The sequence below is a fragment of the Numida meleagris genome, chromosome 1, assembly GCF_002078875.1.
Source record: "Numida meleagris isolate 19003 breed g44 Domestic line chromosome 1, NumMel1.0, whole genome shotgun sequence".
In the NCBI taxonomy this organism is placed as follows: Eukaryota; Metazoa; Chordata; class Aves; order Galliformes; family Numididae; genus Numida; species Numida meleagris.
The window spans coordinates 115,715,117-115,732,002 of record NC_034409.1 but is presented as its reverse complement, the minus strand read 5'-3'; the positions used below and the strand labels follow the sequence as shown (position 1 = coordinate 115,732,002).

Here is a 16,886-nt window from a genome sequence, read left to right as displayed (position 1 = left end):
AGCCTCACTGGGCAACCTGTTCCAGTGCCTCACCACCCTCACAGTAAAGAATTTCTTCCTAATATCTAGTCTAAATCTACCCTCTTCCAGTTTAAAGCCATTTCCCCTTGTCTTGTTGCTACCTGTTCACCAGCTTCATGCGGTTGGTGGTTGCCCAGCACTCCAACTTGCCTAGATCTCTCTTAAAGGCACCTCCACCCTTAACAGTCGACAGCTCCTCCCAATTTAGTATCATCAGCAAGCTTGCTCAAAACTCCTTTTAATCCTACATCCAAGTCATTTATGAAAATATTAAAAAGAACTGACCCTAAAATGGAGCCCTGGGGTACCATGCTAATGACTAGTCAACAGCCTTATGTAACCCCATTTACTGTAACCCTTCAGGCCTGACCCATCAGCCAATTGCTCACATGGTGCATTATGTTTTTACCTAGCTGTATGCTGGACGTTTTGCCCACAAGAATACTGTGAGAAACAGTATTGAAAGCTTTCCCAAAAGATAACATGAAGTGGCTTTCCTTTGTCATCTGGATGAGTGACCTTGTCATAAAAGGAAATTAAGTTACTTGTACTGTAAACAGGAAGGTTAACAGGAATAGTTGAAAAACTGCTGATGATTATACTGAGTGAGGAAGGTAAGGATAAAAGCCAAGGAACCAAGCACAGCCTGGAACTGTGTGCCAGTGCACCTGCAGCCTGGCAAGATAGGAAATTGGGAATACAGTGGAAACATGGCCAGATGACTGAAGGAATGGACCAGATGTTGAAGGGAGGAGGAGAAAAGGATTTCATGAAAAAGAGGAAAGAGAATGGACCTAGAGTGGAATGTGTGAATTGAGATTAAGTACTGGAAACTGGGAAAGGGTGGAAAGATGAAGAAAGGAAGCATGGGAATTAAGATAATGAGGGTCTGGCATTGGGATTTTTTAGACTAAAGCCTTCAGTATATGAGGCAAGGAGATGAAGTTTGGAAGTGGAAAATAAAGAGTGCAGTTGAAGAATGTAGTGAAAGTGCAACTTTCGCATCAGGTTCATGAAGCTGATTTTGCTGTAACTGGTTAACCAGAATGGTTTAACTACACTAATGCAACTAGGGTACAGAGTAAACAAACCTGGACCATGTTTAAACAAGCCAACCTGGATGGATGTAAAAGTTCACCTGCAACGGAACAAAGCACAGAACACACCAGGCACTTAAACACTTGCCCAGCCTCTTATGTAGCTGTGCTTGCTGCTGCAGCTACACTTTTCTCTTCATGATGCTGATTTTACTTTGTTATGTACGCTCTACAGCAATGTCTTTTGCTTCAGATGATAAACACTCTACGCATCTTCACTATGTTGACAAGTATTAGAGATTGAGACAGCAGCCTACTTGTATGAGATCTGTATAGCTTTTTTTTTAAATTCCGAGGATTTGGGGGACGTGGAATGTACTCTTGGCCAAGGAGCCAACCCTGGTTAACACACAGGTTTGCCCATTGATTTAACATCTGCATCACAGCTTCTTGTCCCAATTCTGGTTTCCCCAAGGAGTTTGATGATCCATTTTGAGGTCACTGGTAGGAAATCAAACTTTAGAGTACATTCTTGGAAAGTAGATGCCATCCAGGCAGTACTGAGTAAGTTAGAACGTTTTTTGGAGAAAAAACCTCAATGATACCGAGAGATGAGATGACACATACTCAGAAGATGACCAACCTAAATTATTGAAAGAACATTAATTCTGTCTCCTCCTGATGAGATTTTACTTGAGCATTTGATTCAGTCATGTTTTCTTTTTTTTCTTTTGTATTATAGAATGTGTACGCACATGCAATTTTGAGATTTGTTTTAATCTTGTTTTAGGGGAGTTAATAATAGCGTTAATGCAAGGTCAGTTGAGAATTTAGTCATGTAATAGGAGTATCGAGGTGACTGTGTGTTGCCAGGAGAGAGGTGGTTTGCTTTGTTTTGAAAGGTGAGAGCATTTGGAATTAGCAACCTAATGGATATGTTTGCACACGTTAGCTTGTAATTATATCATACGCTAATCTTTGATTATTTTTTTCATTTCAGATTTTGATGCATACCAAGGAGATGGTGCAAAAGGTAATGCTGAGCATTTTCATTAAACAACAACCCTTAAAGAGCACACCTGGTGAATTTTTTTATTCTAAGAGAACTGTAACCCAAATAGACCTGAAATCACATCTTAGGATGCCTAGTTTACGAATGTAATCCTTCCTAATGGATTATAGCTTTTTTCTTTTCCTACCACAGATATGATCTAGTCCCTGCTTGAAGCCTGTGTGCAACTGTTTCAAGCAAATTAGCAACAGTGCTAATTAGAGTTTACTCATAGACCTGTTACATTATGCGTTCTAGTGTTTTATTATGGTTTATTTTTTGGCATCCTTTAAACTCTATCACAGGGTGTTTTTCTGACTACGGAGCTTATCATGGACATAGCCATGCTGTGGTTTTTACAGCTGCATTGATTCTTCACCAATGAAGACATCAGGTTCTCACTTTTCAAGCTAATTCTATGTCATTGAATGCATCTGACCATATTTCGGTGACATTTACTGGTAGTGACAATTTTTCTTTTCACTTTCTTCCTTGCTGTGTCTTTCATGTGCACCTCAGGTGCATTTCATGTGATTCATTTTGTCCAGAATTTGCTCCATTATCCCACAGTCAGTCTTGATTATGGAAAGTCTGGTTGTTGTTGAAATACAGTCTTCTGTGAGTGGGGAATTTGAACTGTAACAGGGCTCAGAGTGAGAGGTAATAGGAAGGGCAGAGAGTTGGTCAAAGAGGAGAAATCAAGAAGGTGTTTGTGTTCATCTCCAGCTGTAACTGTAGTTACAACTGTAGTTGAACTTAAGGGTTAAAAAAAAAATTGAATCATAGTACCTAGATTGTTATCCAGAAGAAAAACTTTGCTCTCTGGAAGATCTGCTGGCCAGGGGAGGACCAACACCAGTGACTGAATTACAGCAGAAGTAAAAAGATAGGAGTGTGAAGATGGGAATGTTAAACTGCATGCGTATTTTGAAAAGATATGAAAGAGCAACAGCCTAATCTGGTCAGTACTGTGGTATTGTTAATTCCTGTATCTATTAATCAGTGGTTCTATTGGAATAAAATATCTCCAAACTGTTTGATGAAGCTTTTTTGTTTGTTTTGGGTTTGTTTCTTTGTACTCCAGAGTGGCTTTTTTGCAATAGTATTGTGATGATCACAAGTGAAGTTGGATACCTGACTGTAGTATTATACTTCAAGCCCATTGGCTAAATGTCTTATCTGAATAGTATGAACATGTTCTGCAGTCTTTTCAAATCTAAATGAACTTCTTGTGTTCTGACAGTCCAAACTTACTGGCGATTGGAATTCCTCTTGTTTCGCAAGAGCAGAACTGTTCAATTGCTTATTTTTCTAATATTCATGTGGCAAAATTTTAACTACTTTAAATATTATGTATGCAACTGAATGGTGATTTGTTTTTAGCGTAACATTAAGTTTCATTTTTCTCTTTGAATTCAAATGTGTCATAATGAAATGTACAGACTTGGCAGTAAAAATTTACATTTTTCTGTAATTTACATTTTCTGTTATTAAGAAATAACATATGGACAGTGATCTCTTTGAGTCTTGAAAATGAGGAGACTTTAAAAAAATAGAGTGGATTTGGTTTTCAAAGCAATTTGTTTCATTTAGATGAACCTGGAAGTGATTTATGGAGACACAGATTCCATTATGATAAACACTAACAGCACCAATTTGGATGAGGTCTTCAAGCTGGGGAACAAGGTAAGGACTTTTTTTTTCTTTTTAAATTTCTGTTAATAAAGCTATTTCTGTATTCTAAGTGACCATCTTTTATCTGTTCCTACTCTGAAATCCCTTGTGTAATTTATTTGAGAGGCTGGTGGAGTAGCTGCCCTAGGAAAAAGAGCCAGAGTCAGGTATTTCCAAGGTCACGTTCTGTCCTGTGCTTCCCTACTCTGTCTAGTTTTGTTAGGGAGGTGGATATAACAAGCTGTAATTCCTTAGGAAGCTAACTTGTGAACCTTAACTTTAATAGTTGTCACTGCTGTATACTTAATTTCACAATTAATTCTACAACTAATTCTAATTTCATTGATTTCATAACTAATTCTATTGAGTCTTTAAAGCATGTATGTGAACACACAGTATGTAGTTTTGCTTGTTTTAAAGATGATACCTGTCTTCATGAAAGTTAAATTTGTTCACAGTTACTAAGGTGTTGCATTTGGTTTTAATGTTGGTACATTCACAGATCAAAAGTGAAGTGAACAAGTTGTATAAATTGCTAGAGATTGATATTGATGGAGTCTTCAAGTCCTTGCTACTGTTAAAGAAGAAGAAATATGCTGCCCTTACTGTGGAACCAACAGGGGATGGGAAATATGTAACTAAACAAGAACTGAAAGGGTTGGATATAGTCCGAAGAGACTGGTGTGATCTTGCAAAAGAAAGTGGAAAGTGAGTTTCCTTGCAATGCTGTCTTCTTGCTGTTTTAAGCAGTTTGTGCTTCATAAACATTTGGTATCCCATGACTGTATCCCAAACCCTGTAGGCTTGTAGCGAACATCAGTGTTAGGATATCTTCACTGATTTTTGTAGGAAATGGTAAACATTACATTTTGGCACCAGTAAGAGATTATGCTTGAGCAAGTCCAAGTGTCTCTAGTTATACTGCCTGCTTTCGTACTTTCTGTGGAAAGTGTGCGTTTGATTTGCTGCAGTTTTATGTATGTAATTTAATAACCACAACTGGAATGTTGTGAAAACGGTAGCTGCTGTCGTTGTTTGGAGTCATGGATTCAGATTTTTCTCAAAAATGGTTAAGGACAGTACAATCTGAAAAGTGTGAGAGAGAAGATCTCTTCACTAAGGACTGATTCTCTTCCATTGTTCAAATGAGATTCCTCTGATACTTTATTATGATGGGTAATGGATTGATGATTTATGAATTATTACATGGAACATCTTGTGCTTATCTGGAATGGGCATAATACTTTTAACAAAAAACTGCAGTGGATGAAGAGGTGATCATCAGGGGGCTGACTCAACTTATATTGCATACTGTGTCTTGAAAAACTTAAATAAATTGTGGTCCAAATGTATCCAAAAATGAATACTTTTTTACATTTGTAAAAATACAGCACACGCTTACTGTTCTTAAGACTTGCATTTTCTAAGAAAAGATGCATCATAATAGAAGCAAATTTTTCCAAGTTAGGAATGTATTAGTAATTAAAGCTATACAAATGTTTGAGAGTGTTCTTTAGTGACTAACTCTTCTGCAGCTGGCAGATCTTCCAACCACATACAGAAATAGGCAAGACTTTGCTTACTTTAACTTTGTATGTTCTCTTCTCTCCAGCCCCCTCCTTGCCCATTGTAGATACCTGGCAGAGAATAATAAATGCCAAAACAAAATGGGAACAGAAAACAGAAGCTAGTTGTACTCGGCAGTTCCAAATCACTGCTTAACATTAGAACTGTTTACAGTAATTTGCTTTTAGTAAATAAGTGAATAAATAAAATAAAACAAGACAGGAAATATCCTGGCAAATTTCTATAAATTTTAGATCAGACTTCATCCTCAGGTTCTTTAACTTGTAGAGGTAACGCATGGGAAGGGAGGAATTGGTTTATTGCACTGGCTTTGTTTCGTGTATTTTAAGCTTTTCTTTACTTCTGAACTGTTTTTGCAGCTATGTAATTGGTCAGATTCTTTCTGATCAGCCCCGAGATGTAATTGTGGAAAATATTCAAAGGCGGCTTATAGAAATTGGAGAAAATGTGATCAATGGCCAGATCCCAGTAAATCAGTTTGAAATAAATAAGGTAAATGAAGTCATAGCACTTTTGTGTCCCAGCAAAGCTTTTCTGTTCCTGATACTGTCTCCTGGTAAAAGTCTTCCTAATCTTTATGATTCTATGAAATAACAGGAGTGGGTAGGTAGCTCTCACAAAGAATTCTATTGGGGATCTTTTCATTTCCACCCATTTGAGCTCTGTAGATTGAAAACATGATCAAGACCTGATATTTTTCTATTTTGTGTAATGCTTTCACCTTTCACCTAGTTTATTTTTAACACAATTCCATTATATCTCTGTTTTGGACTATGACACTTTCACTACAATGCCTTCTTGGACAGTAATTGTAAAAGCATCCTCTCATTTTACTAATAACAACATTTTAAGAGTGTGGAGGACTAGTACCTAAAGCTTAATGTCCGGAAGACACTTGTATTTCAGTTTTCACATCTTTTTTTGTCTGACTGTGTGTGTGTTGCAGATGTCCTAGTGAATAGTAGATGGGTGAAGATAGCTGCTACGTAATCTTGTCTATTAAAGTCTGGAGTTGTCCATGGCTGAAGTAAACTACTTCTCTTATAATTATGTTTTTGTTTCCTTCTTTGATCTCTTAGGCATTGACAAAAGATCCACAGGATTATCCTGACAAAAAAAGCTTACCACATGTGCATGTTGCCATGTGGATAAACTCTCAAGGAGGCCGAAAGGTGAAGGCAGGAGATACAGTGTCATACATCATTTGTCAGGTAAAAATGTCATTATTTATAGCTAAATACTAGATACTGTTTTCAGAGACAACAAGGAAAACCAAGTCCTGGAAAAAAATGTTTTGACATTTTTTTCGTAGTGAGATTACATTATAGTTTGAAATAGTCAGTTTTCTGCAATATTTTTGGTTTTATTTTGCTTTTTTGTTTTTTTGTTTTGCTTTTAAAAGAAAATCTTAATGTTCAATTCAGTTCATCTGGCCATCTCCATATAGTGGCTTATAAAATTTCCATGGAATAATTTCTGTTAATAATTAATACATTCATTTTAAAGAAAACATCATATATTTGTTCTAAGGAGAAAAAAGTTCTGGTAGTGAAGAACCTGTCATTCTTGGAAAGCTCTTTGGTGGCGGCGGTTAAATATTGTAATCATCATTCTGGTCTCAGCCTGTGTCTTTTCAGTTCATAGAGGTAGTGCCAGATTCAGTAACTTGTTGGTTAGGCTAGGGAGCTTGAAGAGCCTTCTGTTTTCAGGTATTTATCTTGTAAATGCTTTTAAAACTTCAGAAGATGACATCATCTTAGTGACAGCTGGAATAATGAAGTGGTTGCTGTTCTTGTCTGTCTTGCACTGAGACATATTTTCCAGTTTTCTACACTGATGACATTTTTTGGAGCTTTCTTTGCAAAAAAAAGTTCAGGTGCACTATCTAAATATGACACTGTATTGGTGACAAATATGCGTTTAATGCATCTTTGCAAATTTTATTCAACTTTCCTATTCATTAGGGAATTATTTTCTTCTACAACCCCATACTACTGTTTTGTTTTGCTGATTCAGCATGGTACTCTTTTTTTTCTTCTGCAAAGATGTTGTAAATTGGAACAGAATAGAATTCAATCGCTAGCTGCTTCCACTTCCCGAAATACTACCAAGAAACTCCTCAAATGTGTGTGTGTGTATATCTATATCTATATATACAGAAACCGCATTGCATATGCTGTTACTCTTCAAGGAGTCTAGTCTGACATTTAGTCACATCCTTTTATTCAGAAATTAAGCTGCTTGCTGGAAGATGTTCAAAAACATCATTGTGAACATGGCTTAAATGTGTTTGAGTGTGTGGTTCAATGGGAGGAACGTGCCACGCTTCTTTGTACGCGCAAGTGGGAAGGGATTACAACACCCTTCTGTGTGAAGCATAACTCACACCACAGTGGAATGCATATTTATCTTTTAACCCATTCCCCTCTCATTATGGTTGAGTTGACTGTTCCTTTCCAGCCATTTCTCCACAATGTTCTTGTTACTCTGACTTGAGTAGAAACTCAAGAAAAATAAAACCTCCAGGGGGTATAAAACCCATAACAGAGGGCAGAGACTTTATTGATGAAAGCTTGTTCAAAGTCCTATACAACTAGTTGGAGAGTGTTTAGGATTTGCTTTTTATTTGAAGTTCTTTATTGTCAGCAGTGGTTTTCACCTCAGAAAGCAGGCATAGTTTCTTTCTCTCTGCTGGTTCACCTGATGAAGTTCTGTATGGAACTGTTGTGGAATTACTCTGAAGCTGCTTTCTGCTAAATTAATCTCGAGTGAGTCAGCTTTTTTTCCTTATCATCTTCACTGCCTGCTGGTAAATTTTGCTTGTCCTAGGAAATACAGTTGTTAGGAGAAAATTCAGTAAGCCTTCTTTTAGTTTCATTTAATATCAGGATGGTTTTACTCATCATTCCATGTGTTAGACCATCGGCTTAATATTTAGCACTTCATTCTGAAACACCATGGCCTGAAATTAGTTTGCTGTGTCCGTGCCCCTTTAAAGGGCAGCAGGCTGAATTCTGCTGATGAGGACTGGAAGCGGTTAGCGTTCTTCCTTAGGCAGCACTGTCTACAGCGTGTGCTTAGGGAACGTAGAAGAACATAGATGACACATGTGGAATGTATTTCACCACATTATTTGCTGTTTCACAGCAGAGGGATGTTCTGGAGTCGCAGGTGTGGATCATGCTTAATTTTTGGATGTTTGGTATGACTATGTTTTAAATGTTTAAAACGTGTTAGGAAACATGCACCTCTTAGTTGCTAAGTACTGGCATGAGAGACTTGTATATAATTATCTCACAAATATATATTCTACTTCAGATTTGCTTTAAAAAAAAAAAAGTATAGCTTGGATTACATGGGCCAGAGGATCTCTTATGCAAAGTGGATGGGCTTGGCAATGTGACTGCTACACTGGCCTACTATTTCAGTTCCTTTATCTTTAAAAACTGAAAGTTACTGATTTTAATTAATTGAGAGTTCTTAGCCCGGCATGAGGAAGCTGCCAAGACTTCTGAGAGCTGGACTATTGGTATGGCTGAGCAATGGCACAATACAAGAGAAGAATGTACTTGTTGAAAGAAGGGAGCTGAAGGAATTGCATTACAATTATTTTTGCAAAGCAGCTGGATGAGCTGAATAGTCCTAAATTAATTTTGTTCTGAATACTAAGTTGTCTGAAAGGAGTAGGAGGGACCAGTGGCTCGCAGTCTGTCTTTAATAGTGATGAGTTTTCAGTCCATGGTTGCTGACCCTATTGAAGCCTGTATCTTGTCTTAACTGAAAAATTGAGATGTCATGTGTCAGCGTGTAAATTTTATTAAAAAAAAAAAAAAAAAGACAAAAGGATTGCACTTAGCAAAAAATAAACTTGGTTGTCCACTTCCCCCCTCCACCCCCTTGTTAAGGTTTACTTCTATTACTGAATATTTGTTAAAATGCTACTTTTCTAGTGAAGCTGTGAACTGGTCATATGATTCTGCAGACAAAATAAGTTGCATTCCACTAAAGAGAGGAATATACTCTTAGCCTCTGGGTGGTATTCCTCTTTTGGCTTGAGATGTCACCATTTGTTTCTTTCAGTATTTTTTTGGTCTTTGAAATTGATACACTGTCTCTTAATTCACACCCCAGTGAATGGTGGCCCATTCTCTAACCATTCATTTTATTTGTTTCTGTATAGAATCAAAGACTATAAATTTCCCAGCAAAACAGATATAGTTTTAATATCCAGGACTTGGAATTTGCTTGTTGTGCAAAATGATAATGCCAGTTTAGTACAAAGTGAATCCAAAATGCATGCCCTCTGCATATTTTTAACTGGGCTGATGGTTACAATGTGTTTTCATTGTGCATTTTAGAATTGACAGATGGAACTGTTTACTCTGTCTACTCTTACTGATTTGCACGTGTAGGCTGCAATAACACAAGCTGGATTTACATTCTTGAACTTGCTAGTTGATGCCAGCATCGCAGCGCAATTTTTTTTTTAAACAATGTTGGATTTGTATTGGATGCATAATAAATCAACCAAAAGAGTGATTGTGTAACAATTTTTCGTTAAAATACTACATAATATTTGAAGCATAATCCTTTGTATAGACTGAATGTCGATGTTACTTTTCACACTCTTTTATATGTGTCTCTTGTCTTAGGATGGATCAAATCTCAGTGCCAGCCAGCGAGCATATGCTCCAGAACAGTTGCAAAAGCAAGACAATCTTACTATTGATACTCAATACTACTTGTCACAGCAAATACATCCAGTAGTTGCTAGAATATGTGAACCTATAGAGGGAATTGATTCTGTTCTTATTGCAACGTGGTTAGGTAAGTATTCTAACTTAAGTTTATTCAAGGAATTAAGAGACAAAGTGAGGAGTTTAAATGTATGTTTCATAAGAGAAATGCTTCTGAAAAGTAGTGCTTCTACAGTGAACAGCAGCATGTGTAATGCAGTCTATAGAAAGCAGTTTGGATTGTGTTTTTGTATGACTACAGCAGAGTAACATTTTTCAGGAGGTGCTTATTAGCGTGAACGGAATCTTATAATCCTTTTTCAGAATTGCAAATATTTTATGATCATATGACAGTGCTGATGGTGTTCAATTACTATTACATGTTTCTGAGATTTTCTTAAGCTACTGAAGTAGTTCTCTGGAGTATGCACTCTCTAGCACTCTCTTGAGAAACCAGTCGTAATTATATTGATAGGATACAATTTTTAGTAGTGTGTAATTGAGGACTTTTTTTGCTAGAACTGACCTACTAGATAATAGAAACATAAAATGTTAGTAACAGTCTTCATTAATTCATATTGGTCAGGCAAACAGCCAAAAAAGGTGCTATAAAAAAATGTGAGTAATGCCAGAATCAGCAGTTTTTATTAAAATGAGCAACAGGGAGTTGCCCTTGTTAGAGTTGTTTTTGCTTTTAAGAGGATGTTAAAGATATTTTTATACCCAGTTCTGATTGTCTTCTGTATCCCCTAGGCTTTTTACCTAGAAAGAAGTACAGGTGTTGAAAAATGTTTTACCGTTCATTCAGACATCTTTCCCTGAAAATATAATTCTTTCCCTGTAGCCTTTTTTTGTGTTGTTTCCTCCCTAAAAATGACTCACCAACAGGCACGATCTCTTTGATAAACAGAAATTTTGAGATCTCCCACACCTAGTCTGTCAGGTTTGAGAACTGTTACTCAAGGACATGGAAGAAGCTGTTAATCTTGCTGATCTTTATAAGAAGATTTGGACCTCACCGTTGTGTATTCAGAGATGGCCAAGGTCCAAGAACTGGTCACTTAAAACCAACAGGCAGTGTCTTGTTTATCAGGACTGTTTACCTGGGACAAGGCACCTCTGTAGCTTCCTTACTTAGAGGTGGTTCTGCTCATTGTGGGGCTCATGGTTTGCATTTAAAATGTGTGCAAGTAAGTTCCTGTCTTGCTGCTTCTGAGGGAGGGTGATTGCCATGAGAGGTCCTCATCTCCCAAGACAATCAGCTTTTTCCATCTCAGTTTCAAAAAATAGAAAAAAGGTGGGGGTGGGGCAGGAAGGTGTGGATGTTTTTCTTACTCTGGAAGCATGAGCACAATGACCACAGACGTGGCTGTTTGACTGCAAGGCTGTGTCTTGGAGGCATTGGGTGTTGCATCTCTGGTGCTTTGAGGAGGTGTCAGCTCTACTTCACATGTGCAGGCTGACCATACAGATCATTCTGTTTATATGACAGGGCCTCAGTATACAACTTTCCCTTGATGTCAGAGCCAGCTATGTGCCATGCAAAACTGAAAAAGTCAAGCAGTCTCACTTAGTTTTAAAATGTTATAAGATGAGGTAAACTTTCACATTGTTTGGATGAGAGATTTCTGAAGGTAATTTATTTTATTTTGCAAAGATTGTTAGTCCTGTTGAGTTAGGCTCAAATTCAGAGTTATTACTTATTCACAACAGGTTAAGATTTTCATGACAGACAAGCTCCCTTCATGCACCTAAATTAAGTGCCCAGATCTTAAGACCTGCATGCCACTTGTATGCCACAGTAGCATGTACTGTTTGCAGATGCCTATACTGCTTTTTGTGCTGTAGTACTTCCAGGATGAAAATGTTTTCTATAGTCTCTAATAGCATTGTGCAGCTGAGAGTTTATTAATAGTCCACAATCATTAGTCTGAAAACCTGTATATATCTATTACAATCTTAGATGTGAAATGTACTCAGTTTGACCATGCTAAAAACATTATCTCCATCTCCAGCATTGTTTTCTTGGGAATGCATAAATTGAGCTTGAAGGTGAAGTCAGGTCTTTCTCAAAACTATTGCTCTACTTAGGTGTTCATACGCAGCACAGTGTTGTACGTAATTGTTGCAAGTTGAAGTTACTTTTCTGCTTTTTTTCTAACATTATTAGAGGGATAGTCAAGTATGTTTGTTTCAAAGAAATGGAAAATTGTTCCAAGTGTACAAGACTAGAGCTCAGTTTAGTAAAACAAGCAAATGCATTGTTGTTTTGTGTTAGTTAGGCTTTTTATGTAGTATTTTTATTGTTTACCAGCCAAATTCTTGTAACTTTTCTTATCTTTTTTTTCCAAACAGAACGTTTTTCTGTTTTGAAGTAGAAAGCTACTGTTCAACCTAGGTGTTGTATCTGTGGGCTGAAACGTTGGTTGCATTCTCATTTGTGTGTACTCTGATGTGATTTATCATGTTATGTAGAGTATGTGTCCGTATGGGGAGAATGACTGTAGTATTCTTGTTTCCATATTTAGCAGTATTTCTTTATAAGGTGAATGTTTAATTGACAAGTCATTGTGTTAGTCTAACACAATGATAAAATTGAGCTCAACTTAGGGAGACTTGGCTCGCAAGCAAAATGATGGAAAGTTCTCTGTTCTGTCTGTGCTCCAAGTAAGTTATTTTAACTAAGCTATTTTAGACACTGAAGAACAAAAGCAAATAACCACACCTAAAAATTGCAGAGAACTCTTTAAATGTCACATTCATTCATTATGGAATCAAGCTGTAAATTGTCTCTTGTTTTCGGACGTTGTAGGAGGCCTGCCTAGCCTTTCAGAGATGGAAATTCATTGTTTCTAAAAATGAGAAACTCATGGGCATCCTCCTGCATTTTCTCTCTTTTTCTTGAAGTTCTTAGGGAAAAGCAGGGCTAAGATGAGGATTGTCAAGGTTTCAGAAGATAAGTAAAATGTGAAATCTGATAAAAAGTAACAGTCAATAAATCATTTTCAATGCTTGGAGACCTCGCTTACATCATCTTGAAGCTACCTATAGATTTTAAACAAAAATAACTGTATTGGCTGAATGCTTCTCTTAACGTACTTAAAGTAAGCTTTGTTGTTGTTATGTAGATACTACTCATGACCTCAAAGAGAAATCCTGTATTGTTTCTGTGGTGTCAGAAGTATCTAAACATCATGAAAGCAGTCAGTTAACCATGGGATTTTTGTAGGTGCTCCTGCATAACATCTATTCCTGTAAAATGCAGAAGCTACTGGCTGCTGAAAAGGAATTTTGTCCGAGGCTGTTTCACAGTCTTCTGAAAGAGACATAAGGTGCTGCTTTACAAACAGATGTGCACAAGGGTGCTCTGTAAGTTGTTTGACAATTTGGTATTTCATAGGGAGATTATCTAATTTTTGGTGGTCGTTCCTGGGTCCTGCTGAGACTCATCATTATGAGTGCTTCCCAGAGCCACTATCTTCCTCCCCACAGGGTCTGTGTGTTCGCTCCTTTTTGTAAGGAGATGCCCTCTACCTTGTGGTACTGAGTCTATTTTTCCTCTTCCTAGAGTGATTTAGTAGGTTCCATTACTGGTTAGCAGCTGCCCAGACGGGTGTTCCTGACAACAGCCAGAGCAGTTGCACTTGCCTGGTGGCATGCAGGAGCTGTGCAAAGTTCTGTATTCTTTCTTGCTTTTCCCACCTGAGGCAGTGAAGCAAGAGCGGAGTGGTGGAAATGAAGACGAAAGCAGTGCTAAAGCTCATGACAATGACCTAATCAGCTCTAAACTATGAAGTTTGCTGCTTGTAGTCTTTTTCTTTGCAGCGTTGTGGATGTACTTGGACACTCAGACTTGCTGTCCATAGGTTTGTAGTGTTTGTGTAGTTTGTGGAGCAGAGGTGCCCTAACTGCTATGGTTGGGAGACAGGTTGTCACCTGCGGGTCTATCTCCAGGAGAGAAGGGATCCCTTCGCTGCAGGGGGAAGTGGAGCCCCTAGGGTGGGACTTGCAGTCAGAACTGTGAGCAGAGCAGGGCTGCCTTAACGATGGGGTTAGAGACCGAGCTTTGAGAGGATTGCTGGCGCCTAGCTGCGCTGGTTCAGGTGCAGGGAGCCGCCTGCCTGTATACTTTCTTAGTGTACCACACCACAGCTGGGAAGGCACTCCATTTAAGCACCCTTTCCCAGGAGCTGGAGGATCCCTTTCGCGTAAGGCTGACAAAAACTAGCAGCTAAGCCAAAACGCCTTCTGCGGCCTGGCTCGGAGCCTAGCTGGGGAGTTAGGCGCGGCCGGGCCTCTGGGTGGCAGCACCGCACACTCTTTGCGCCGAGTCACGGAGCGCCTGGAGCCGGGCCGCGGGCAGGGAAACTTCGGTGCTTTCCGACAAACCTGCCTTTAAAACACAAAATCCGCGGGGAAGAAAGCAAGCAAGCAGGCAACCCTCAGGCTTTGTTGAAAGCAAAGCCAAAAAAAAAAAAAAAAATCAGTGAAAAAACGCGAGGGTGCATTTGTTATCCGTGTGTTTCCTTCAGAGCTGGAACTTGGAGATTCTTTTGCTTTTTGTGTTTGTCACTTCTGTTCTACTGGGAGAGTGCAGAGATGGGAATAATAGCGTGTGGAAAATCTGAAAAAAGCAAATATGCAGAAATTATATTTTTAAAATATTGCGATTAGTGAAATATACCTGACTGCCTTTCAGCGTATGGAGTGATATTTTTTGCTTACCAAATAACAAACGTTTTAATAATGTTATTAAATAATTCAGGAACGACTTTTAGAACTTTCCTGTATTATTTACTTTTTGTAGCATTTTTAGCGCTACACATTTTTCTTTCATCATGAGTGCAACCATGCATTTCTGGTCAGATCAGAACGCTTACCTGTGGTGAAGGTAATTCCATGATGTCCCAAAAGCCCCTTGGCTTTCTCTTGATGTCAGAGAAGACAGGAGTTCAAAGAAGTTCACTGACTCATGTCATTCTATCAAATTAAAATAAAAAATATTTTTAAAAGCAAAACAACAACACCAAAATGCACATTTTTTTCCCATTTATTATACATACCCCGTTTTGTTTTCTAAATGCTGTGTTATGCCCAGTATGACCTGTCTCCCCCCAAGGGGAGACAAGTTAGCGTGCTGAAATGGATTAATTGAATGAACTAACTATTCCTGAAAGGATATAGTAGAAAAATAGATCCCAATTCCACAAGATAATTGCAGAAGGCATGGTCTTTAAAAGCCTGATTTGTAGTCTCGGATTTCACTGGGGATGTTTGCACACTGAAAGTGAGATATACACAGGAGTCATCACAGAACTTTTTCCTGTTGTGTTTTTTTTTTCTTTTTCCAGCCAAAACAGCTGAGAAAGTTCACATTTGGGTGTACTTCAGATTCTTACAATGGATAACTTTTTTTTTTTTCATTTTAAATTATTACCAAGTATCTGTATGCTTATTGGCTCTCACCCTTTTGAGTGAATGTTGGAAAAGTACAGTTGAGCAAGATTTCTCTCTGTATTTCCTTAGGGAACTATTTCGCTTTATTCCTGCTTTTGGGAAACTACCGAAAACAGATTTTTAGTTGAATGTTAATGGCATCTGTATTGTAAAGTTGCAATGATCACTTCTCATTCCAGTTCCAATCACAGTGATCTGTGAATTTTTATTTTTATTCACCATTACTATCTTAGATGCATACTTTACTCAGTTTTTGATTTTTTTTTCTGTTTTGATCTTAATACAATACTGAACTCCGATTTCTAAAACATCTACCACATTTGTTGAAGATCATTTTCCTTGTTTTTTAAAACAGAAAGTGTATTACCAACAAATTTTTCCAAAACTAATAAACAAAAATAAAATTTTAAAAATAAAATAAAAAATGCAACCCTGCAGGGTTGTTTTGTAGTTGCTTTTTGGGGGAGGATGGGGGGTGCGGGGAGGGGGAAGGGTGAGGTTTTACCATAGGTATTAAAGTGTAAAATATGCTATTAGCAATGTGGGATTGTTGTTTTTTTTTTTGTTTTTTTTTTCTTTATTTGCTCTTCCTTTCAATGAATTGTAGAGAATGGTTTTAAAAGTTTAAGAACCTCTTTGAGACTAAATATCAGACTTATGCACTAACATTCGTTTCTTTTGATAAAAGTATAATTGGAAATATTTATTAAATTTTAATGAAAACTGTTTTTTCAATAACCAGTTAATCTTTTTTGTCAGTGTAATTTTTTCTTGTCCTAGAATTTTTCATATAGCTGTAAGGTAGAAATTCAGAATCATGATAATAAAGTTACAGATATCAAACCTTTTAGGTAGAGACAATCTGTATCTGCTTGTGCAATGCAGTTGTTTTATGTGTGCAGCAATACTTATCCAGAGTGACTGAGTATTGTTTCCAAATGTTTTATTCAAGTCTCCCAGTACAGTATAGTGAGCTTAAGAAGAACTATAAAATCTGGCTTCACTTATTATTTATAATCTTTCGTACTTTTTCTGTGGCAATTCTTACATATACCAAAATTTACATATGATATGGGATGATACATGGTAAGCTTTTACTTGGCTTAATTACTCTTTCTTAAAGATATTTTTTTCTTATTGGCTCCCACAGTTTTTGACTGAATGTTGGAAAAGTACAGTTGAGCAAAATTTCTTTCTATATATCTTTTCCTTCGGGAACTGTTTTGCTCTGCTACTGCTTTTGGGAAAGTAGCCCTTCTTAAAAAAAAATTTAAATTGTTTCTCTTTGGTCCTTTCTTATTATCTTTAAAGTAAGCCATAGTT

The 16,886-nt window shown here is 37.5% G+C and overlaps 1 protein-coding gene across 3 annotated transcripts in view; it reads left to right on the top strand.

Annotated features, from left to right (window-relative positions):
- POLA1 (DNA polymerase alpha 1, catalytic subunit) overlaps nt 1-16,886 on the top strand; it is a 194,358-nt gene that overhangs the window by 70,271 nt on the left and 107,201 nt on the right. For all 3 annotated transcript variants that reach the window (XR_002442148.1, XM_021408421.1, XM_021408428.1), the window contains exons 27-32: nt 2,059-2,091; nt 3,703-3,795; nt 4,286-4,491; nt 5,730-5,862; nt 6,450-6,581; nt 10,023-10,197. Coding sequence is in view for 2 of the 3 variants with exons in the window: in XM_021408421.1 (XP_021264096.1) it covers nt 2,059-2,091; nt 3,703-3,795; nt 4,286-4,491; nt 5,730-5,862; nt 6,450-6,581; nt 10,023-10,197 (772 nt within the window). In the remaining variant the exon portion in view is untranslated. The remainder of the gene's footprint in view (nt 1-2,058; nt 2,092-3,702; nt 3,796-4,285; nt 4,492-5,729; nt 5,863-6,449; nt 6,582-10,022; nt 10,198-16,886) is intronic.